This window comes from Corapipo altera, unplaced genomic scaffold (assembly GCF_003945725.1).
Source record: "Corapipo altera isolate COAL_440 unplaced genomic scaffold, ASM394572v1 2b, whole genome shotgun sequence".
Classification (NCBI taxonomy): Eukaryota; Metazoa; Chordata; class Aves; order Passeriformes; family Pipridae; genus Corapipo; species Corapipo altera.
The window spans coordinates 4,109,951-4,134,488 of record NW_020884874.1 but is presented as its reverse complement, the minus strand read 5'-3'; the positions used below and the strand labels follow the sequence as shown (position 1 = coordinate 4,134,488).

General features: G+C 40.0%; 2 protein-coding genes across 4 annotated transcripts; one reads left to right on the top strand and one right to left on the bottom strand.

Annotated features, from left to right (window-relative positions):
• Nucleotides 1-1,423: 1,423 nt before the first annotated feature.
• Nucleotides 1,424-18,659, top strand: CCNC (cyclin C). 3 transcript variants are annotated; one of them, XM_027634273.1, is made up of 12 exons: nt 1,424-1,557; nt 2,497-2,603; nt 6,074-6,158; nt 6,404-6,473; nt 7,941-7,992; nt 10,571-10,626; nt 11,894-11,929; nt 13,284-13,375; nt 14,084-14,151; nt 14,433-14,512; nt 16,152-16,270; nt 16,924-18,659. In XM_027634273.1, the coding sequence occupies exons 1-12, from the start codon at nt 1,526-1,528 to the stop codon at nt 16,976-16,978; spliced, it is 852 nt and encodes a 283-aa protein (XP_027490074.1). In that variant the 5' UTR covers nt 1,424-1,525; the 3' UTR covers nt 16,979-18,659. The 3 variants fall into 3 exon arrangements, with proteins under 3 accessions (XP_027490074.1, XP_027490075.1, XP_027490076.1); XM_027634274.1 differs by lacking the exon at nt 11,894-11,929; XM_027634275.1 differs by lacking the exons at nt 1,424-1,557; nt 6,074-6,158.
• A 2,810-nt stretch (nt 18,660-21,469) lies between these two features.
• Nucleotides 21,470-23,954, bottom strand: TSTD3 (thiosulfate sulfurtransferase like domain containing 3). The gene is made up of 4 exons (XM_027634276.1): nt 23,900-23,954; nt 23,580-23,735; nt 23,206-23,365; nt 21,470-21,864 (listed from the first exon to the last, which is right to left on the bottom strand). The coding sequence occupies exons 1-4, from the start codon at nt 23,952-23,954 to the stop codon at nt 21,801-21,803; spliced, it is 435 nt and encodes a 144-aa protein (XP_027490077.1). The 3' UTR covers nt 21,470-21,800.
• Between the last annotated feature and the right edge of the window lie 584 nt (nt 23,955-24,538).

Below are 24,538 nucleotides of genomic sequence, written 5' to 3'. Positions count from 1 at the left end.
TCACCTTTATAACACTCTGGGTTAATTAGCAAATTAGGAAACTGCTCTGGAAAGCTGAGGCAATAAAGTGCAAAACCTAATGATTCAGACAGCAGCTTTAATGCAAATGTTCTTGGGTGAAATATTGGCTCACACTGGAACAAAGAAATCTGTTTTACTGCATCTGTGCTGGCACACCATCCACAAGCTCTATACATGAGGTTCCTGAGAGCGCTCTCAGCCTTGGATGTCCCTGCCTACTCCCACGGCCTCCTCTCACCCTGCCCATGGCCCAGAACCCCTTCTCAGACCCCCCAGGGCCATCAGGCACTGCTACGTGCTACTAGATGGCATTAATGAGCCCCCTCCTCAAATGTGCATTGGGGTGTAAGCCATCATGTGATAGGAGCATGGACACTTGGTCTCCAACTGTATCGATCCCGGCAGCCATGACCAGGGTCCCTCATTGGTGACTACTCACTCCCAGCCCTGCCAAATGCCAGGCAGGCTTGCTCACCTGGTGAGCAAAGTCTTTTTTTAATTATCTTGCCGCAAAACTCAGATGTAGCTGCCCCAGTGACAGCGCTGCTTGAAGAAATGAGGGCATCATCCCTCCCTCCCTGCTCACCCTGCCAGGATTGCTGCATCCCGCGGCAGTGCAGGTATAGGCACCCACAGCTCCTGCCGTGATCCCACCTTGCCAGCAGTATGTGCACTGATACATCTCAGATGATTGATATGTGATATTGATACATCTCAGATCCCACTCAGAAGCTGAAAGCCACCACAGGAAAGGGCATGAAAAGAAAGCTGGGAAGGATTTGGGCTCATGTTCTCCCTGTTAATATTTTAAGTTTATAATGATAATATTATATAATGATTAAAAAAAAAAAAACATCTCTAGAGGCTTTCTCCAATGAGGAAAATTCCAGCAGGGAGCAAATTGAGCCCTGAAACCTTGGGAATATGTAAGTTAAATTTAGGTGAGGTGGAGACAGCACAGGCCAAGTAAGCTCTTGGTCTTACTGGGACCTTACAACTGGGAGGATCCTGATCCTGAATTTAGACCTCAGTGGTTTTACGCTGACAAAAGGGAGGTATAGACTGGACATAGGGAAGACATTGTTTCCTGCGAGGGTGGTGAGGCACAGGTTGCTGTGGATGCCACTTGGTCCAGGGAAGCTGAGGATGCCCCATCTCTGGCAGCACTCGAGGCCATGTTAGATGGCGCACGGACCAACCTGGTCTGGAGGAAGGTGTCCCTGCCCGTGGCATGGGGGTCAGACTGTATGGTTTTGGAAAGTCCCTCCCAGCTCCCAGCCCAACCCAGTGCGTGTCCCTGTGCCAGCCCGCGGGGATGCGGGGGCCGGAACCCGCGCACGGGGGAACGGTTGGCAGTGCCGCGTGTTGCCGGCCGGCGGCGGCGGCGGCCATCTCCTCCTTCCTGCTGGCGGCGCGGGGGTGGCGGCGCTGTGGCGGCGGGGCCGGGGCATCGCGGCCCGGGCGCCTCCTCCCCGCTCCTCCCCGCTCCGCTCCGCTCCTTCCCATGGCCGGCAACTTCTGGCAGAGCTCGCACTAGTGGGTGCCGCGGCCGCGGGGCGCGGGGCACGGGTCCTGCGGGCCGTCCCCGCTCTCTGTCCATTCATTGCGGGGCCGGGCGGGCGCGGCGCTGAGGGGAGGCCCGGGGCGGCCGGGCAGCGCCGGGCGGGCGGCGGGGCCTGCGAGCCGTGGGGCCCTGCCTAGAGCCGCGCTGGAGTGCGGAGCGGCCCGAGCCGGCCCCGCTCCGCCGCCGCTTGGGAAGCGTTCGGGCGCTCCGGGAGAGGGGTCGCGTCCCGGTGTCCCCGCCCGCGCCGCCCGGGGCTCCAGCGGCGGGTGCGGGCACTTGGGGCCTTGGCACGTTTGTCCCCCAGCGGTAGGGCAGCCGGTGTCAGCTTGGGTTGGACATTAGGAGGAAGTTTTTCATAGAAAGGGCGGTGAGATACTGGAATGGACTGCCCAGGGAAGTGGTGGAGTCACCGTCCCTGGAGGTGCTTTTTAGGAGAGACTGGACGTGGCACTTAGTGCCCTGGTCTGGTTGACAAGGCGGTGTTGGGTCATAGGTAGGACTCGATGATCTCACTGGTCTTTTCCAACCTAATTGATTCAGTGATTCTGCCCTAAAACTCTTCATGCTTAGTGCGTGGAGATTTGAATGGTGCCCGTGATGTACTGACTGCAATCTAAACCTTGTTAGTGACTGCCGGGGTGTAAGAGCTGCACAGCCAGCTCAGTTTGCTACAGGTAGAGGCTGATCTTAGCCCCTGGTAGTTTGTGGTCTTGTTGTTTTGTTGTTGTTTTGTTTTTTCCCCCAGTTGTTTAACTTTGAAAACCCTGGTGAATGTTTGCTTGAGAAGACTGTGTGTGGCTTGGTTAAAGGCTAGAAGCCCTTTAGCCCCGAGCCTTAATTCATTATTTGTACAGGAGACACTCAGTATAATGTTGATAAAGAGTTGCTGAAACTATTTTCCATTCCTTTAGCTTACAATGGATTTTGGATAAACAAGATCTATTGAAGGAACGCCAGAAAGACTTGAAATTTCTAACTGAAGAAGAATATTGGAAGCTACAGATATTTTTTACAAATGGTAAAACCTTTTTTTTATTTCTGCCGTAAAATCTGTGCAATGTCTACCATGTCTGAATGCAGGCTTGAATTGCTTAGAGAACGTAATGTTTTCCTTGTGATATTACATATACTTTCACTGCCCATTTTAACAAAGAACTGCAATATAAATAACATCATCATTTTTTAGTTATACTAACAGAGTCCTAGGAGAGCTTACAGGCAAATTAGCTGCATATATAGCATTTTAACCTGTGATAGGACAAAGCAGTAAATTTTCTTATTTTCAAGAGTTTCTTACCAAAAACATAAAAGGAGGAGAAGCAAACAGAAACTGCTAAGCTAGCATACTAAAGACTTCATATCATGCATTAGTACTGAGACTAGGCTTTTGGTGGGTACTTAGACTGTGGTAAGTATTTCAGGTGATCTGTGCAGTCCTGTTAAACAGCAGAGCTTGGAAACTTGTTATTTGTGTTCAGTTACATTCTCTGAAACTTGCAACACAGCCCGTGTTTTGCCTTCTGACTGGTTCACCAGCACCAGGTGGCTCTCAAATTGTCTACAAGTTTCTGAGAGCTGTTGGCAGGCAGCCTGTTCTCCCAAAGAATCTGGGACTTGTCTGTGAAGTTATCGAAGTCTTACTTCACCCTGCATAGTCTTTAACCATCCATAGGAATGGCCACATATCAGATTACAAAGGCCCTTAAACTCACTCTTTTCTGTGCAATTGTTCAGCGTATAAATAAGTATCCCTACACAAAGGATATTGCTATCTATTTGTTTGCAAACAGCTCTTTAAATGTTTTTTTGCAGCAGTCCTTTAAAGTACAGAATGCTTGTTTTTTCAGGCCAGACCTGAGACAGAGAAGTGAAGTGACTTTCCCAAGGCCACTTGAAGATCTTATGTCAGTGCTGGAATGATATCTGTGAAAGATACTTATCCCAGCTTCTCTCTCAGCTTAGTTATTTTTGTAACAATTGCATATGCTGCCAACACTGTCACTGTGGATATATCTGTATTATTGCTTATATTGCACCAGGAAATCAAATAAGAAATGATTTACTCATTTGATCTATTCCTGAAATTTCTTGAGGTTAAAACGAAGTGTCATAGCTTCATAATGCAAAAAGAGACATAGAGAGGATATTTTGAAAGCTGTATTTCTCTGCTAATTTTCACTAGTATTAATTAGAATTATGAAATATGCCTTTTAAATGTTTCACTTCAGTGTTTTTCTTAAGTAAACAAAGACTTACAAAGTAAACAAGTTAGTTTGTTAGTGTCAGTTCGTGGTTCTCAGGGTTCCTGTTCCTTGGCACTCCCTGTCTCCCCTGAAGGTGCAGTGAGTGACCAGTGGCAGCTGGAGAACAGCTCTGCCAGCAACTCCCCATCTCGAGCAAAGAGAGACACCTTCATGGGGAGGACAGTCAGGGGTGCTCTGTACTGGTGGGAGCTCAGGCAGCGCTTGCCCTGTCCAAGCCCTCGATGTGTGTTCTATCATCACCTGCCTTTGAACAGGAATCCTGCTTTGGGTCCTCCCTTGTCTCCCATCTGCACTACCTGAGTAGGGATATGAGTCTTGACCACAGCATGTCACATGAGTGTGTGTCAGCCCAGGAGATGATTGTTCCCTAAAGCAATCAAAAAATTACTTGGAGAGGGGCAACTTCCTGCTGCTTCGTCATTGGTAAACAAGTGCAGTAGATCATGAACTGATTTTATGGCCATGCACAGCTATTCAGAATACTGAAGAGAACGAAAAAGGTCATCTTCTAAAGTAGTTTGAAAAATGAAGCTGTTGATTTCTCTGTTTAGATCACCAAGTCTTAACAGTTTTTCTTTGAAAAGTGCATTAGTTGTTTTCCCTTTCTGATTTTCAGCAGAAACTCTAATGTTTGTGTTAAAGGGTACTCAAAATACTCAGATTTAAAACAGTCTTTATTAAAAAAAAAACCAAGCACTGAAGCCACTTATTTTAAACATACAGGAATAAATAATCCTATAGTTTCTTTTCAAATATTAAAAAAATAATTACAAGTATTGGACTTTTTCCCAGCATATACAAGCTTCCATTTCATTAAGTCTCTCTAGGCTCTTGTCCATTTTTTCTCCTAAACCACACTTGATTTTTTTCTTGACAGCAGATGGGCTAACTGTTCCTGAAAATCCCATGGGAGTAGGAAACATATTTGGAGAATTCTGTTTAGCTTAATATTTGAATTTTTCTGTTGCCCTAGTAGTAGGACAGCTTTTTAGCCCCATGGTCAAATCAAAGGGAACAATTCTTTCAAACCTGCTGATAAATATTTTAGTATTTGTACAGACATTGCATACTGCACTTAACATCCTTTCTGGCGGTATTGCTTGTCTTACTGTCACTGGCAGCCTAGTCCCAGTTTGGCATTCTTCACTTTAGAAGTTTTGACGTAGACAGGGACTTAATGTTGCTTTGGGTGACCACAGTGGATGACAAATTAGTCAGGCATACCCTGACTGTTCCTGGGGCATATGAGGTAAGAGCATGGGGAAAACACTCTGGACTTGAGTGCTTAAGTAGAGATTAAGAATTTAGTGATGACTGATAACAGAATTTTTTGCTTTTCCTGCCAGTGGTCACTGTCTTGGTCTTGCTGTACATATTTTAACTATATACTTAAGTGTATTTTAAAATATTGTTTTTGACATTTCTCGTGAGGGAGGAAAAAAGAGAAGAGGGAGCCTTCACACAGCCGAGCCTTGCTCAGAATAATGGCCGCGAAGAAGAATGGGAAAAATAACAAGTAACAACCTTATGTTTCACTGTGCCATTCTTTATATCCAGCCCCTGCTCTTAATCCCAGCTTGATGCATCTAATTTGCTTGGCACCTTTCCTTTGCCTGGGAGGCCAAACAAGAGCTACCTGCACAGATGACACCAGGGTTGTTTCTTGGCCAACTGGCAGAGGACCACCATGATGGAGCAGCTGACTGCATCCTCTGGTCTCCCACCCCCTCTCCCTAGACTAAATATGTCATTTTTTTAACACCTGCTGCCTCTGCCAAATAAAATGACCATGTTTTTGTTGGCAGATTTACTTGTTTGAAAAAAAAACCCCATCTATTTTACATGGCACTGAAGAGCCATAGATTAATATTTTCTGTGTTTGAATTTGTTTTGCTCTAAAGTGAAACACCCAAGTTTTACCCTTCTGAGATTTGTGTTGTCATCTTCTTAAAGGTCATACTCACTTTGTGCACAATGAAGTCAAGTTACCTTTCCCTTTTTGAAGGTGTCCCCAAGCTTCAGGAGGCAGCGGTTCTTCTTCACTTGTGGGTCTGTAGGTTTACAGCAACATATTCTCACCAGAGCTACGTACCTGAACTGAAGGAGAAGACTGTGCTGCTGCACCTTAGAATCCCCAGCACTAGTCATGTTTTGAGACCCTTTGCTATTTGGTGTCAAATTGTTTAAAAAACTCAACTCAAGCTTTTGTTCATTTTTTTTTAAGTTATCCAGGCTTTAGGTGAACATCTTAAATTAAGACAACAAGTTATTGCCACTGCTACAGTCTACTTCAAGAGATTCTATGCCAGGTAGGACTGTTTACTATGATGGTACAAGAATAAAACATTTGCTAGGCACATTTTGGTAGCCCTTTAAAAATGCAGTTCTGTATTAAAAACAGTGCCACTTTTGTTTTCTGGATGGTGTAAAGCTTTTATGCTTTAATAAAGTTAACTTAAGCTTTGCTTTTTCAAAAGGAAGTGTGGTTCTCTTAATAGATTAATCGTTCTACGTGTATGAAACAACATATTATAATTTTGTTGTAACATTTCAGATATTCCCTAAAAAGTATAGATCCAGTATTAATGGCTCCTACGTGTGTGTTTTTGGCATCCAAAGTAGAGGTATGAAGTATTACAATTTTTTAATGTAAAATTATGTGATGTATGAGAGAGAAAACGTTTAGGACTTTTAAATTTTTGGCATTCTTCATGCTTTGGGGGTTGAAACCTTCTCTTTTTTGTATAGATTTCTAGAGCATTTAAAAAAAGGAGACGGAAAAGGCCTTCAAACATGTTATTTCACAATTTTGTCTATATTACTAACCCTAAGTGGCTCTGAAAATTGAAAAGAGTATTTTAAATGGCTGTTTCACTGTGACACAGTGTTTGTTTACATATTTACATACACTGTGTCTTAAATTGTGCAGTGTCTCCTTTCTAATGTGTTTTTCCTTATTTATGTTTACTCAAACTTTAAAACATAATTGGAATTTTTTTCCTAATTATCCTGTTCTATTTCATATAGTGAGGAATCCTCAGAGTTTACCACACTTTCATTGCTTGAATTAAAAGTATGTTGTAGCTCATGTGCTGTCCTTAAGAAATTATCATGAGGAACTGGCCCATTAGGGACAGTGGTGAGAAGGCTCCATGCCTCCACCATTAAAGCCCACTTTGAATGTGGCCAAGAGTCAGCATGAGCTGGGCACTGCTTTCAGTCCTCTGTAACCCAGAAAGTTTTACAGCTGTGAGAGAAGTATCTGCATAATGGAAGAAAACCAAATTGGCCAATTTGTGATATGTCAGCACTAAGGAATTTTCACGGGAGGAACTCAAAATACCTAGTGGATGGTAGAAGCAGTCCTCCTAAACCAGTGTCTACATGTGATACTGTTGTCTGTACAAATACTGTGACACTTTTCAGTGTTTGGAAAAGGTGAAGGAAGTGAGAAAGACAGAGCTGGAGAGATTGGTTTTTTATCAGCTTGTTAAATAACCTTTAAGAAAGTGCAGACAGAGTTTATACACGTAGATGTGCCTTATATTTTAGAACAAATATTAGAAGTCTGTGTAGCTTCCTTATTTTAAAGCTTCTGCAGTTTTAGAGGGTACCTATAGCAGTAATGACTCAGCTATGCACTTCTCTGAAAGAACAATGTATACATAAAATTTTCTGTTTGCTGACTGTCCCAGCAGAGGACCTAAGTCTTCATGGAAACATAATTAAAAAAGGTAGTTAATGTCAGGTTTCTAAAGACAGTTTTCTCTCCAAATGAGATAAGAAAAAACCCCCATACCTTCTTGAAGCCCTCTTGTCTATTTTATATGCAGTGTTAGCCAACTGAGTTTTTGTGCCTGTAGTACTGTTTGTAAATCTTTACTGTTCCTCACAAAAACAAAGTAATCAGTGAAATAACTCTTTGCCTAAGAGTCACCTTAAAGAAAAGAAAAAGGGGTGGGGGAGAAAACCAAATACTGCAGTACTGCATAAAGAAGCCCAGTTTAGTGAGAAGCCATTATTTTAATTTGATAACAGTGTGAGTATATGGTGTTTCAGGTGGTTCACCTCATTTACCATTTTTTCTTCAGGAATTTGGTGTTGTTTCAAATACAAGGTTGATTTCTGCTGCTACTTCTGTATGTAAGTATCAGTATTTTATTATATGGTAGTTCAGCGTGTCTATAGGGAGATCAGATGCTTTCTTTGCTTGTTTTTAAAAGGTAGCTTTTTATCAAATCATGGAGGACTGTAAGAGCCAGTTAAAGCCATTTAGACTAAATAGCTTCTGTTTCTAAATATAAAGACAGAAGGGTCCTTTCTGTATTAGTTTTGGTTGATTTTGGTTGGAACTTACGCCAGGGATAAGTAAAACCAAAGTAATAAAATAAAACTATTGAAATTTATAAACAATATTGAGAAATAAATTAAATTCTGAACTACTCAAAGATAGAATTGGAAACTTAGGGCTTTATTTGTCTGTTTTATGAAAGGTATGGCTCTATGGAAGTACCTATTTTCAGAATTTTTGGTCGGCTGTATACCTTCAAATTTTTTTAAATCCTTTTCCCCCATCATAAAATTAGTCTTTGCACATGATATTTATTTCTAAAAATATATTTTATAGCCTATATATTGTCCACAAATAAATTCAATAAAATTACACTGTGGTTACTTAATTCTCTGTCTTTCCCGCTTGCCTTGTATTTCCCACTTGCATCTCATCTGTCAAGGTCTTATAGTGTTGTCTTCCTTAACTGAATGCTATTATCTGACCCAGAAGGTCAGCTGCTCTCAATAGGCAGATCCTGGCTATGCTCTTCAGTATGTAGGTCAGTGCTTTCAAAATCCCTCTCAGCCACTGAGGGGACAGGTGACTGGCTGCATCTGTAGCTTCCACATGCAGTGAGTGTATCAGTCCATGGGGCTGGCTGTATGACAGTTCTGCCACCAGGAGCTGAAACACATCTTCAGTGCAGCATGACCAAGACCAGCACTGGATTTAGCAATGAGAGTTGCTATTTTTACATCAGCAGCATCTCTGTGGAAGTTTTGATGCATCAATGAGAAAGTTAGATGGGTTTTGGTAAATACGCAGTAGCTGATTTCACTTGGTCATCTCGTTCTAAGCTGTGCTGTTTCTCAAAACCCCAAGTCTCAGGGTCCTGTAGAGGATTTCCCTCACACTTCTTCCTTCAGACCTAGAAGTCTTGTCAGCCCTGATTAGTACTATGTGTTTCATGAAAGTGGGGGCAAAATGCAACAGGCTTTCTCCAAGCATTTATTCCTTCCTAGAAACATGAAATTGCTAAAACATGCTTCCATTGTAAGGAACATAATCTCAGGCAGGTTTCCAGCAACGTCTTCAAAAGCTTTTTGCTCTGTTTCCACATCTCACTAAAAGGACAGCTCCATATGATTGTATCTGCAGCTTGCTTTGTGGGAAAAATACTTTGTTTTGCCATCTTTTCCCTCAAAGTGGTATATTCTTTTACCATGTATGCCTTCAGTTTACGTACTTCTTGAGAAACCCTTTTTATTAATTTTTCTCTTTCTTGAAATAATTAAAATTTCCAACCAGTAGCCTAGTCTTAGTGTCCTAAAGCAAATTTTCTAGTAAAGTCCACCATAGATCTAAATGGTGAAGTCTTTAGTCCAGACAACTGATGTTGTCTTTTCTTCAAAGTAAATGGTGTACTGATTGTCTGGAAGTAGTATCAATAGTATCAATTCATAATATACTGCCTGTCATTAATATAGGGAATATTACCCACTTCCAGGATGTTAAATGTTACCAATGTTTTCTGTGGAGGACAGGGACTTAAAATAGATTTCTAAATGTTTCACTTGTAAAAATCTCAAATCCACATCCTCAAGTGTACTTGTTTTTCTTTGTTCACCATTCTAACATGAAATCAGTCTGATTTTGCATCTTAGCATACTTCTTACCAGTGCATTATCTCTACCTGTTCTCCTTGTAAAATATGTGAAGATTAATTAGGTGTCTAAATCAGAGATCATCATAAGCTAGAAAACTGAGGATATATTTGAACACGGTCCGGGAGGCAAGTGTCTTGAATCATGTCACATGCCAAAGCAGATGCTTAGGTGTCTCTCTCAACGAGAGGAACACCCTTGAAATGTCTGATAATCCAGTGCCTAGGACACTGATCTGCAATGTGGTGAATTGACTTCTTGCTTTGAATTTAGCCTGATTTTGTATATCCAAAATCTTTATATCATGGACATACAAGAAGTCTTGATTTTCTGAGAATTCATTAGTTGTTTTAAAGTCTTGCATGTTGAAGGATCAAGCCTATGTAAAAAATCCCACGTGAAAATTCCACTTGGATTTAGTGTTGGAACTCAGATCCTAAACATCAGTAGCTAGATAGTTAGATAGCTCTGTGACTGATAACTTTTGGAAAGTTAGGTGTCCAGTTTGTGGTTTACCAGAAGATTTAATATTATCCAAAGTGGCAGTCAAATGTCTGGCTGAGTACCTGTGCAAATCTGGGCTTCAGGTGTATTTCTCTTTCCTTTTCAAGATCTTAAATCTTGTAACCTACCTTTTGTCTTTGAAATACAAACCTTTCGTATTGCAAGCAGTTGTGCTGCCAAAGAGATTTGAAGGGCTGTATAGAGATGAATTAATAGAAAAGGAAAGAAGTAAAAGTATTAATTACGTCATTTTTAACATACTTATTTCTCCTTACTGTAGTGAAAACTAGGTTTTCGTATGCCTTTCCAAAGGAGTTTCCTTATAGGATGAACCATGTAAGTATGCTATTTGAAATACTACTTGATCAAATAAATAAAGGCAAATAATTGTTAGCAGGAAATCCTGTCTTTTAAATTCTAAGAAAGAAATATTTTCCTATTTATATATCAGGGCTGTTCATAATTAGTTTTTGATAGAATATTGGGAAAGTTACTTTTAAAAATAATAAACCTTACATAACCTCTTTTCCTGAAATTGTTGACAGGAAGGACAAGTGATGTGACAAGGTGACTGAAGTAGTTGTTCTATAGCATGATGATAAAAGAGATTTAGGTTTTTTTGAATGTTCTTATGTTCTTATTTACAAATACATTGCTCCAAGGAAGGTAAATGGCCCTTGCATCTGGGATGCTTCCAAGCTTGCATACAGGAGCAGTTGGCTTACAGAAAGCAGTTTTATTTTTGCCTGTAAAATGTAATGGCAGTTAGAAGAGTTTTTATTTATTATTTAAAATTTAGATTTGCCAGTGATTTTCAAGGCATTCTCAGTCACAATGCTGAGAAGTTCTTGTAGTTTTTCTTAAAACCAGTTTTGACCTGTGCTGTAGAATTTTGGAAATTAAACACCTAATTATTTTTAGATTGACTGTAACAAATACTCCTTTTTTGTTGGTTTGCTTTTCACTCTATCTAGAAAGCCAAATGATACATCAGAATATAGAATATCTAAGAGCTTACAATAAAACTGCTATTTTACAGATAAAGGCAGATGGAAATATATTTTGGAGTACTTCTTTCAATAGCCAAAGCAGTCCAGTCTTTTCCTTGGTGTCACTAATATGTTACTTTCTCTATCGAGAGTGAGAACTTATTTAATTGCTACAATTGGACAGAATATTTCATATGAAATTAGGCCGGAAAATACTTTGAAAGACTATTTGACATGTTAGTGGCCTGATGAAGAAGCTCTAATTCTACAAAAGAACTTTATTTCTGTTAAGTGTTTATGCACTGGGACCAATTTTCGCCTAGGAGTTGAAACAAATCAGAGAAGTACTGTCAATGACATAGTCTTTCATAGTAAACTTGATCCAAAATATTTAAATTTGTTTTTACTATGACTGGAGTGGAGTTGTAATGGTGATAAGGTAATTGCCAATAATAATTTTATTTTTTGTTTGGTTTTGTAGTTTCAGATGAAATGCATTTAGGACTGTTGGAAGTAGGTGTTGAGAATTCCTATGCATTTGTGATGTTAAACTGTTAATTCTTTCAGTTTTCTGAAACATGATGCTGATTAACTGTGATTTTACTTCTTTGCAGATACTAGAATGTGAATTCTATCTCTTAGAATTAATGGTAGGTTGGTTTTTTTGGAACTGCTTCTGTTTTTAAAAAAAGGTAACTGTATCTTAAGTCCCAGTGCAGAGACTGGGATGTCAGTGTCCTTATTTCCCTAGAGGAATGGCCAGTCATGATCATAAAGACTCATATCCTTTCTCTGCCCTCTTCTTCTTACTTGGAAGAATCTGGAGCTACACATGTATGTTCCAACAGAAGTTGTGGGTACTATCCCACTCGTCTGTAACAACCTGATAATTAGAGTAATCTTTAGGAAGTGAGATGGGTTTGAATCTTGTGAAGAAGCAGCTGAATTCAGCCCTCCCATTTTCTGAGATGGTGCTGTAACTATTACGCTGTTGGGTGAAAGGAGCACAGTGTGACATTTTCTTCCAGACACTTTCTGAGAAAGGAACTGTACCTGCTTTTTGTAAGAGTTGCTATCCCATCACTCTGTTCAGGCAGCTGAAAGGATTCAACCCAGGCTTCTTAGGGGGCTAATTTCTCTATATGGGTTGGACTTGGATGGGTTAGTAGTTCTGCTCAAGTGCAGAGAAGAGGAGACAGAAACCAGAGAGGAGCCTAGTGAGTTAGACAGCAAAATGAGAAAGAATATGTGTTGGGACCAGAACACAGAGGAGGTCAGATCAAAACTTTTGTTTGTGCCTTCAGTTGTTTTAGTATAGTTTTTAGATTCCTGTTTAGATTTAGTCCTTGATACCTCTGGTATACATGGGAGTAACTCTTGTGTTTTGTATACCAGAGTTTTATCACAAGCATTTACAAGAAATTATGTTTTGGGGATTCACATATTTTTCCAGTATGCTATGCAATTATATAGTATGTGCAGTAACAGTGTTTCACTTAAGTGTTCAGCACATGTAACTTAATGTGGCTTTTCCCTGTAGAATCCATACAGTTGGCTTCTTTTAGCTAGAGAGTTATTCTTTGTTGTTTACCTGGACCTGAAATGAGGGGATTTGAGAGCAGTGGAATTTTTCTTTTCTTTCTTTCCAAACCAGTGTCAATTATTTTGGCATGCTTTCCATGTATGGTATTTAGTAACAGACAGTTTTCTGGCAGTGTTCTGTGTTTCCAAGTGGGAATTACGGGTTTGTAAGCAAATGAGGTTTCAGTATGCTGCAGATGTGACTTTCTGTGTCTCTTAGGGGAAGGACATTGACAGATTGGCAACGCTGCTATGTAATGGTATTCTAGAGAGAGCACTGCCCTCATTAGAGCAGGGCTAGGTGTCAGAATGCTACTTAAAAAAAACAATCAGCAATTGAATTGTAAACCAAATGTTTTAATATGAACTGACAACATGCTCTGCACTGTAATCTAACTTTTATCCCATTGACATTTTTCCTAGGACTGCTGTTTGATAGTATATCATCCTTATAGACCTTTGCTCCAGTATGTACAAGATATGGGCCAAGAAGACATGCTGCTACCTCTTGCATGGTAATGAAGACAATGGCAGTAGTTCCTTCTTTCATCAAGAATGTAACTTTAACAGTTATGCTTCACAGTTGATTAAGCTTTTGTTCAACCAAATAGGCTTAACCATATTTGAATACAAAGGATGCCCTAGCTAACCTGTGCAGGTGTATGTTCCTGACTTAGATTATTCTGTCTTTAACACTGTAATAATTTTACTTTGCAGTGATCTAATTTTTATTTTTTAGACTAGCTGTAGTAGCACAGTTTTTACACTACTGAATGGTGACTATGAGTAGAGGAAATCTCTATCAACATCGTCTTTCTGTTGTATCTTGTCATAGGAGGTAGAAACAATATATAGGGAGTTTTAGCTGTATTAGCAGAACTCTTATTCTTGAACTGTTTCAAATACAGAAAAACAGTACTTTTTTGTGAAACAGATTATTTTTTTATGGTATACATCAACATCCTCTGCAGAAAGACACTTATGGTACTAAAACAGTGTTTCCAAATAAACTTCTTTGGTGACTAGAAGGAAGAAAAAGAAAGGCATTAAGAGAATTTTTATAAGGGAAAAGATCTCTTCCCTTGGTGTTTAACCCTTCAGCCTCGCTGCTTCTACCGTCTGGGAAACTGACAAAATAACTGTAAACTGACAGCAGTTTTTGAAGTCACAAGGTGAATAATAAAGGTGAATAGGAGGATCCTTATAAGTTCTTTTTTGCACAGGAGGATAGTGAATGACACATACAGAACTGATCTTTGTCTGCTGTACCCTCCTTTCATGATAGCTCTAGGTAAGTAACACAAGTACTGTCTCTTGTCATGTTTAAATGGATATATTCTCTGCACTGTCCCATCACAAGCATTCCTCAGAATGCACTCATAAGGTGCTTCAGATTGTGTTTCATACAGCACTGACAGTGTAGCCTTGCAACTTAAAAGGTCTAAAAGAAAAATCAGGTAATTAATCCCAAGTTTTCTCTGTTGAACTGTATAGGGTTTATAAAAACAGAATGTTTCTAACTGTATCGGGAGTGGATCTTTGTTCAACATCCGTGTAACCTGTTCTTTGCAGCTTGCCTACATGTGGCCTGCGTTGTCCAGCAGAAGGATGCCAGGCAATGGTTTGCTGAGCTGTCTGTTGATATGGAAAAGGTACTCTGCTTTTTATTCCCACCACCTGTAATGGACTGACCAGAAATAGTGACTGTGGTCGTCTTACACATCTGCGATACTGATTTGAACTTCATTCAGTGATTGTGTTAGATGCTATTAAATTAGGTAGATCTCTTGGGGAGGGAGACAATGTAAGGTTATTTGGTTATCACCTGCTCTGAAAGTTGAGACAAAACCATTTGATAATAGAAGAGCGTTGCTGGTGTTGCCATTTTTCAGACAGAAGTATAAAACCAATACCTTTTACATTTTTTGCCAGAAAAATAATTCCCAATGTCTTTCCATCATACAAGATTGCCAGCATGGGTTTGACTTTTAAATTCAAGTGCATGTGATTTTCTGATTCACCTTTCAGCTAACCTTTGTTTAGCTCCAGCAAGCAAGCCAAACTAGTACTTACACTCCTTATCACACTGCTTCACTCAGCACATATTTTTTTCAGTCTTGTGTTTTTTTTGAAACAGTGTCTGCAATTAAATGGCCTGTTATGCATGAGATGTACCATTGCCCTCTGTGCCCTTGGTATTGCTCTTTATCCCACTGATGTTGTCCAGCATTGTATTTGTATTCCAGGATTTGTCTTCAAATGTAAACACAGTGTGGATACTATGCTGCCTCAAGAGCTCTGTGAATTATGCTGTCATGCAGGCAAAAGCAGGGTGATAATAAACTGGCAGCAGAGGAGAACCAACCTATATTTGACAGATAAGGTTACCATAAGCTTGGTACTGAACATGTTTGAATGTTTACATGTCTTGGTTCTCATGTCAGTGATACAATCTAAGCTTGATTTTTTTTACAGGAACACCATGAATCTGTTAGCCAACTATGACTTTTGTTTCAGGGACATATATTGCTCTAGCACTTAATCAAAGCTCATGCATTAAAAAGAAGAAGTCTATTAATTTAGAGAATGATGAAGCAAATTATGGACCAAACATTATCCATTTGTATAGAATATTGCACTTGAAATTTAATAGAAAATAAGGTAGTTGAGGTGCAATAGATAGAAAATGTCCAAACTGGTAGAGAATGCTTATGCTTCCAGAAGTGGAATATGAAGTGTCAATAATTCTTATTATATGTATGTAAGAATATAATAAGTATTTAATAACTCTTTGAAATTGTTTCTTGGAAGGTGAGAATTTATATCAGTATTTTATGGGTTTGGGCTTTTATTTTCCAACATTGTGCCTCTAATATGTGTAGAACATTGATAATCATCAGTTACTATATTAATAATCCATAGTCATGTAGCTGCAGTCATGCTGCTAGTTTTCCTTATTTTCCCAGTTGCATAGTTATAAGCTGTGGCAGTAGTTGCAAATAAATATATAAATAAAAAGCTATTTAGTTTGCAGGGGAAGAGAAGCGGTATATACAGTTGAAAGGGAAAGTATTCCATTCAGGCTTCTATTCGCAATAAAATCAAAAAACTAATTAAAGAAATGCTTGATTGCCACCAGATTAAGTGTGAGGCAGCTGTTTATAATATGAAAATTGTGCTGTTTAATTTCAGTCTTGTGCATATTTAGTTAATTACAAACTTAAACTGATTATGAAAAAGATAAAATCACTGTTGTGTCTGATCTCAGGATCTCCTTTCTTTCTAATTCAGATTTTAGAAATAATCAGGGTCATTCTGAAGCTGTATGAACAGTGGAAGAACTTTGATGAGAGGAAAGAGATGGCTACTATTCTTAGTAAAATGCCTAAACCAAAACCACCTCCAAATAGGTACTGTACTTGTTTAATACACCTTTCATATGGAAAAACTAGACTACCATCTTAAGAATGTGTGAATGTTTAATTCAAGGTATAGCATATGTTTTTACAGTGCAGAGGTTTCTATTACAAAACCAGTATGATTGTTCAGGAGCTAGTGAGAAGCAGAACATCCACTGCCTGTATGGGGAATGTTAATGTGATTAGAATGTGATCAATACAGCTCAGCAAATGTAAGGAACCCCAGTGTGAGGCTCCATGGCTGGGCCAGATTCAATGGAACTGGGCCTGCTTGATGTCATATTTAATTACTGTGATTAAATATCACTGTTGGGAATCTGCACATGTAAATTCCCGTGCACATGCTTATGTAATGTGAACTTTGCAATGTTGACTTCAGAAGTAGATTCAGCAGGCAGCTGCATGGACATATATTGAAATTATTATTCAGATAAATATGGTGAAGTTATTTATGCATGCTCAAAATAACCTTTGCATTTTTTATGAAACTGAGCAGAATATCTGTTTGTGTATATGTTGAAGTATTTTCTATCAAAAGATTTTTATTATTTTCAGAATACTGTATTTTTTTAATTAAAAAAAAGGATAAAAATGTAATACGATGCTTCTTATTGAAGACACGTGTTTTTGTTTTCTTCAAACAGTGAAGGAGAACAGGGTCCAAATGGTAGCCAGAACTCTAGTTATAGCCAATCTTAAGGCATTCCAAAGAATTTCTTTATGGACCACTTTGACTCAAGACATCCTGGGATCTTTCCTGTGTTCATGAAATGGATGGAAGGTTTTAGTAACATCTTGGACAACGAACTCGAAGAATAAATAGCTTGTTTGTGTCGAGCATTTTGAAAGCTTTTTCTCTAAAATTACAACATTTTCTCTGACGCTGGAGCAAATGTGCTAAGATTTTTCAGTGTAAGGAATCAAACATTAAACCAAGCTGCAAAAGATTAACACTTTTCACTCAAAACAAATAGTTCATTATTGGTTTTATTTGCATTGAAGTGAACTATTTTTAAAGTGACAGTAACCTGAAGCCTAAGTGTAACTGTATTGACTTGTGTTGTCTTAATTTTGTTTGTGACTGAAGGAAGATAGTGCACTGTATGTTAAATCTATTCATTACCTTGAATTTTGTTGATTTTAAAAAAAATAAATACAGATTCTGTAACAAGTAACACACAATCCTTCAGAAACAAATTCCTAGAAGAGCCTGTAAAGAATATTGTTACAGTTTTAATGAAATCTGCAGGAAGGAAAGTCAGTTTCTTTTTTTTGGATTTAAAAAAGCTGTTTTCCTCAGTAAACCTACTTGGATGTTTTTACCATGATGTGTAGAAGCCCAGCTTACCAGAGAAGTGCAATATGTATAGTGATTCTGCAGTTTTCTGAAACATTTCAAGTGTTAGGAATTAAGAAACCCCAACATACGAGGAATTTTTTTTTTTTCAAATAAATGTACTGTATGGTACAATCGGAGTATTTCACAATCAAGTACCAATCTGGATATGATTCTTTATGGTGGATTTTTTTTTGCAGAAAAGATATACACTGTTAGTCTGCCTTCACTGTTAGTGTGAATTTGTGTGGTTCATTAGAGAGTTTATTTAAGAGGATCAAGCATTCGGTGAGCTTCATACTGGTAAATTTTAATCGGAATGTTACGAGCAACTCTAGAATAACTGAAATGGGATTCCTTGGTTAACTTTGTGCTGGAGAAAATGAGATTCCTTCAAATAGAAGGCCATATCCTGTGTTCCTTACTCAGGCAGATATCCCACTGAAGTCAGGAATTGGCCTAAATTGATTTCTTGATTTTTTTTTTTTTTAGATAACTTTGTTTTTAATTAAGTTCTGTACAACTTTATTTTGAATGATAATGCCAACCTGCCCAAGTACAACAATTGAATGATAAAATAAAGTGCAGTAACATTGTTCTCTTTTTTGTTCTCCTGAAACAACACATTTCACTGGTCTGAAATACTGGAGGTAGATTCTTGAAAACCTGTGCTCTGTGATGCGTCTTGGTTCAAAAAACTGGCCCCTTAAAACACATCCCTATATTTGCAAATACCTGTCTTTGTAACTGGCTGGTCATTCAGTGAAATATAACTGATGTGTGTTTGTATTTAGCCCATTAGGCTACTAACGTTTATTTCTGTTCAGGTTATTTCCATAAATCATTAGGTAAGCAAGCCCCAAACACTTTGGTGAGATGGAAAATATATATGGTTTGGTCTTTGCTACTTTGTTTGATCCATACCTTCTATAGACACTTAATTGATGAAGTGGAAATTGGCTGTTTTGCTTTCATTTCTTGAAGTCTAAAATGTGCTATTTGTAATGTGGACTTGGGGAATAGAAATAAATCAAAGCAACTTGACCTCTGTTGTGTAGAGTTCTTAAACAGGAACTGTTCTTCAGGTAAACATCATTCTTCTCACAGATACCACATAATCTGCCAAGAAAGCTCATGTTTAAGAATTAGGGATTTCACACTATTAATGAAGAATTTTGGCTGGAGTGATTAAATTTTTTCTTGCTGCTCAAGAGCCTTTGCAGACTTCACACCTAAATCACAATGTGACCTCCACCTCAGAGCTAAAATGTCAGGCACTTCTTGGTAGTAACTACAAGTTTCTCTGCATTCTCTGCTGGGAAGGTGATGATAATTTTACCAGCTCTGATTCCAGTGTTGAAGGGAAAGGCAGTGAAGTGCAGTCAAAGGAACTGGATTCAGTGATGACAGTTTTAAAAAGAAAGATGTAATTTGGAACAACAGGAAACGCAACACAATGTGAATTCAACAGCCTTGCTACCAAGCAGACAGAAAAAAAAGTCACCTTTCTTGTGTTTCGTTTCAAAGGAGAGGTGCATAAAAACGTGGTATCTCATTAAAAGGGAGGTAGCTGAAAGTCTTCACAGATGATACGGCTACAGGTGACAGTGGAGTGTCAAAGCAAACACAGGCCATCTATGCCAAAAAGACTGAAGGAAAAATTCCAAAGGAAACAAACTGAACTGGATCAGACAAGTTGGTTAACGCAAATTATATTTACATAAGGAAGAAACAGAGGAAGACACAGAAAGGATCATCTAATTTGACAAGCTACAAATAGTTTGAGAAACATCTTGCAAAAAACTACCCAGAGTAATAAAAAATGAAAGTAAAAAAGAGGTACATAGTAGCTTTCCAATTAAAAAAAAACAACACAACTCTTCAGCTCATAAAAGACAGCAGAGATTTAGAAAAATCATGACTGGTGTGAAGACTGATGAGGTAACAACTCTTCACTTCTGACAGAAAAAGCTAGAGGAGCTGATGAAAAAAATACATGGCAAGTTGAGAAGCAACAAAAGGAAAGATTTATTACGTTGTTAAACCCAGTGCAGCCTGCTGTGTCTGCTGGGAGTTTGTGCTGAAACTGTAAAAGTACCCAAATATACCAAGATACCCAAAGCCTGAAGGAAGTATCAAAACACTGCGTTGTAAATGAGAGTAATCTGGGGATTGTATCACTACACACTAATCCTGTGATCCTCTTCCTCAGATGTTTCTTACCAGTTGCTGCCAAACAGAAAATAATGGGCTAGATAGATCTGGTGTGACACAGTGTAATTGCTGTATATTTTTTGGGGCTATGTAGTTTTAGGTGTTCCCAACAGACTTTAATGTAGCTACAAAAGGAAGCGTTGGCTGCTTTGGTGGCTTGATCAATACAGCTAAGCATGATAAATGTTTTCAATCTCTCTCAAATGCTCCCTATACAGTCTGTCCTTAACGACCTTCAAAAGGCATCATTAGTCCTGCTGAGGCCTGGCACAACACAGCCAACAGTGGGTTTGTGTTGCCCCCTTGACCACATGCCCATAGCATTGTGAAACCGACAGTCTAGGTCATGTTAAACAGGCAAAATTAATGGATCATAGGGTTTGGTTAACTCCAAGGGAAGTGTTGGTATCCATTACTCTTCCTGATCCAGTCTGAAAAAGACCTTCAGGAGTGAGATAGTGAGAATTGCACCAAGGTAACGCCCATGCTCATCCTGGCATTTTAATTTCATTTTACTCCCATTAATTCATCAGTTAGACCAAACCAATATTTTGGAAAATAGTCTAAATTCTGGTTCTAAAATTGTTTGGGATTCTTTTATGGATTGGAAATACAGTATAGCAATAAGACCACTAAAAAGTCAGTAATACTTTGAAGAAAAATGCACTTATTACTTACTATTCTGACAGCTACTTACTAGCAAAGATGAGAGCACAGAAACCCCTGTAAGAGACACCATCAGAGCAGCACAGCCAACACAGCTGGCTGTGCCAACTACAGTGGTTCTCCTTTAGAAACCAGTGACTGCAGAGGCTGCAGAAATAAAATTCTAGTAATGCTTGTTATTTTATCTTCTCAGTTCTCTAAACTTGAGAGGGCCTATTTTTTAGGTCCTCTTCTAACCATGCAGGTTGCACTGCCAGAACCGGAACAGCTGTAGGATAAGTGCACATTGCTTGCAATACCACAAATTTCAGTTCCTTTTTCCAGACATCCTATGGAGCCCTAAACTTCTGTGCTAGGACTTTATTTTCTAGAGGCCAAAGCAATTCACCTTTGCAAGTTCCCCTGAACTGCTACAGCATTAAATAAATTTTAAAAATTCCTTAAAATTACGACTATGCACATTTTTAGGGGATGATGGGTTGGTATGTTTTTTAAAGTTAAGACATGTAAATTACTGTATATAGAAGAAGGAAGGTAGTTTAGTAACTTCCTTGGACACCTCTAATTTTCCAGCCTAAAATTATTACATTTCTGTAATAGTAACTTCAAGTATAGGCGAGTTCTCACTTGATAGTGAGCTGCTGAGAGAACAGAAGTGTTGACTTAATGTTACAGCACTGTGGGCTCAGAAGCAGATCTGCTTATAAAAGTGGATATACTTTTAAAATAAGGAGTCATACAGCATTTTGAACAGTGAGTATTCTAGCATCAAGTCAGTTTCCATATGTATTTTCTGACCAGTAGCGATGTTTTGGCCTTACAATCACATAGTATAAACATAAAAATTTGTGCTCTACTTTACTGTTTGATAACACAGCCACTATTTTAAAACTTCATCTACACGTGAATAAATCTGTGCTCAGGGCAGTCACCCCAGTTGATTAGAATTCTACACAAACTACCCAACACAAATATTTGGGAAATAATTTTATTTGTCCTATCATCATTAGCTTAAACGGTCACAAACTCCATCATACAAAAAAAAAGTAAACATAATAAGCACTTAGATTCTCTTCACATGCACTCACCAAAAACATAGGCCAAAGTAAAGGCTGTTCATGTCCTAGTCTTTAGGTATAATTTAAACCAAACAGTTGATATGCATGGCCATTTGAAGGTGAATGTCCATTTACACAAGAAGACAGGAGTGAGCTTTATTCTGGAAGTGGAATGCACACAGTTAAATGCTTAAAACCTACAAACCATCCTGAAGCCTTGATGGAGTAAGGGCTGGAGCAGTCATCTTCATTTCCTTTCTGGCGGTTCATGTTTTACCCAGTCCTCAAAGCCACCAGCATACTGCTGAACTCTGGAAATATGCAGAAGATACCTTTTTCAAGAAGAGTCCTTAACATTGTATCTTAAGAGGACATGGTAAAAAAACCTAAACCAAACCAAACCAAGAAAAAAAAAAAACAAAACAACAAACCAAAACCAACCAAACCAGAAAAACCCCCAAAACCACACCAAAAAAAAGAGGGGGAAAAAAATAAACATACAAAAATTCTCTGCAATGAAATACACTTGTACCCAGCTGTGATGAGCAGATGGGCATCCCTTGTACTCTAATACTGCCTCCTTCCATGCAGTGTGTTCTGTTCCTCTTTTTTTCCAAATGACACAATGCTGGAGACAAATGTCAAGCAAGAAATAGCAGCTGTATCAATGAAACAGTTTTTTAAAAAAGTGAGAACAGACTCACTGCAGTGGAAGATTCATTTGCTATTATGTCTAATACTTCAGATGTCATCAAATAAACACAGCACAATGATCTTTATTTCCTTGCAAACCTACACTCTATAAATCTGACATAAACCTGCACAAAACTTAATTCTGGAAAAAAACCCCCACCATGCAAAACAATACTGACTCCTTCAATTAGGCATTATGAAAAACAGATAATGGAGGATATTTTGCACTTTGAAACAAGAATGTGGTTCCATACTTTTGACTAGAATTAGTAGGAATATTCCAGTTCATGAACTGCAGTTCATGAAAGCATGAGTAAACAACCAATGTCTTGAATTTTACCTGCAGTCTTCAAACCAGCGAGGCACCTTCCAACGTGGGTGTAACAATTCTGCCAACCAAATGCTGCTTTTGATTTCACTCTATCATAATCTCTTATTTTTAGCTATTGCCTTGACTGCTTTACTCCTGGCAAACACTCCAAAGCTCTACTGAAAGTGAAGGCGTACTTTGTCAACAGTGAACTATACAGGTAGAACTGTAATTCAACAAAGGGTGTGGTTTCATAAAATATTTAAGATTGTACTTCTACCAAAGCAAGCGGTTCTCCACCTTTCTAATCATCCTGCATCTCAGGACTAATACTTATGAAGCTGTATAAGGAAGCAATGTCTTGGCAAGGGAGCTGTTCAGTGGCAGTGTGGTCTTGGAGCAGTTTGCATCAACTGCAGCACATGCACACAGCTGCTGAGGGGTTGTGTTCAGAGGACGATACAACTCACTTTGCTGGAATACCCAATGGCATCTTTCAAGGCTCCGCAGAGACACGAGGAAGCGTCTAACTCAAATACCAATTGTTTTCATATTTCAGACGTAAATTTTTATCCTTGCCCACAAGGTGAGTACGCATTCTTCATGAAGGGTGGCAGTGTTAATCCCTCCTTACATACACAAGTCATACCTGCTGAAACCCAAGGACATGGCAAAACCAAGTGCTTGTTTACTTCTTGTTCCTGCCAAACAGGAAAAAACCACAGGGTCCGACTTGGATGGCATCTTCTGATTGTAATGCTCCTTGAACTCCACTGGGTCCATTTGTAGAGCTTCCACTAATTCACCCACTAGGAAATACAGAAAACAAAGTAATATTTATTTTCTATTCACGGACAGGCTTACACTTCAAGGCTTCTAATTCCTCTAGAGAAAAAGTTCAACCTCACAACATACTAGCAGCTATCTAGCGCCGCTGCTCTTTGTTCAGTCACAGCCTTGACCATCAAGCCAAGGGGAACAGGGAACACCTGACGCTCGCACTCAGCGGCGTTCATAACTTACGCGGGATGTTGATGGACTCGGGGATTTTTCCAAACCTGTCGATCTCCCACCTCTCCCGCACGTCAATGTGGAGCACGTTGGTCTTCTTCAAGTCTTTGAGCTCCCGGTAGGAGAGACTGGGCGCCTCGCCGGCGCACAGGCTGCGGCAGCTGCGACCTGGCGGGGAGGCACAGCCCGTCAGCCGCCGCAGGCCCCGCGCCGCGGCCGCCTGCCCGGGCAAGGACACCGCCGCTAAAGACATCCATCCACACGGGGCTCCGGCAAACCTCACCCCCGCCCGCCCCCCGAGAGACACGGCCGCCACCCCACCCCTGCCTCACCGGGCGCTGCCGCCCGCAGGGCCCGCGCCGCCCGCCACCAGCCCCCGAGCACCATCCCGGGCCGCGGGCCCGGCCCCGCTGCTTCCCGCCGGCCGCCAGCACCCGCCCCCGCCGGCGGGGAGGAGACACCACCTTCTCCTCGGGGGCGGGGGCTCGGAGGTTTGATCGCTGCCGGCCCGCTTAGAAATTTGGGAAGCACCACGGGGGAAGCCACGCGTGGCACCTGCCCGCACCGGAGGCACCCGGGTTAGGCAGCCGCCGCCTCCGTTTCAGTACATCCAGGTACCGCCGCCTTGCCTGGGCAGGGTGATTTCTATCTCTGAGCCAAGCTGTCGAGAAGCCTTAAAGTATCAAAGGCTGGGAGTCTTAACATGGATGAGGAATTTTGATGCCAAATCTATTCAAAGTGATTTAAAAAACAAACAAACAAACAAACAAAAACACAAAAAAACCCAACAAAAAACAAACCTCTGAGTGTTATGTCCGAGGAGAAAATGTGATTTTAGCAATGGCCTGCACCCCTTTCACCACAGTCACTGTCCCCCTACAGCCACAGGAGTGTGGTCCAGGCACCAGTCTCCTCTCTGGTGACTAGTGAGAGGACTTGAGGGAATGGCCTGAAGCTCCATCATAGGATGT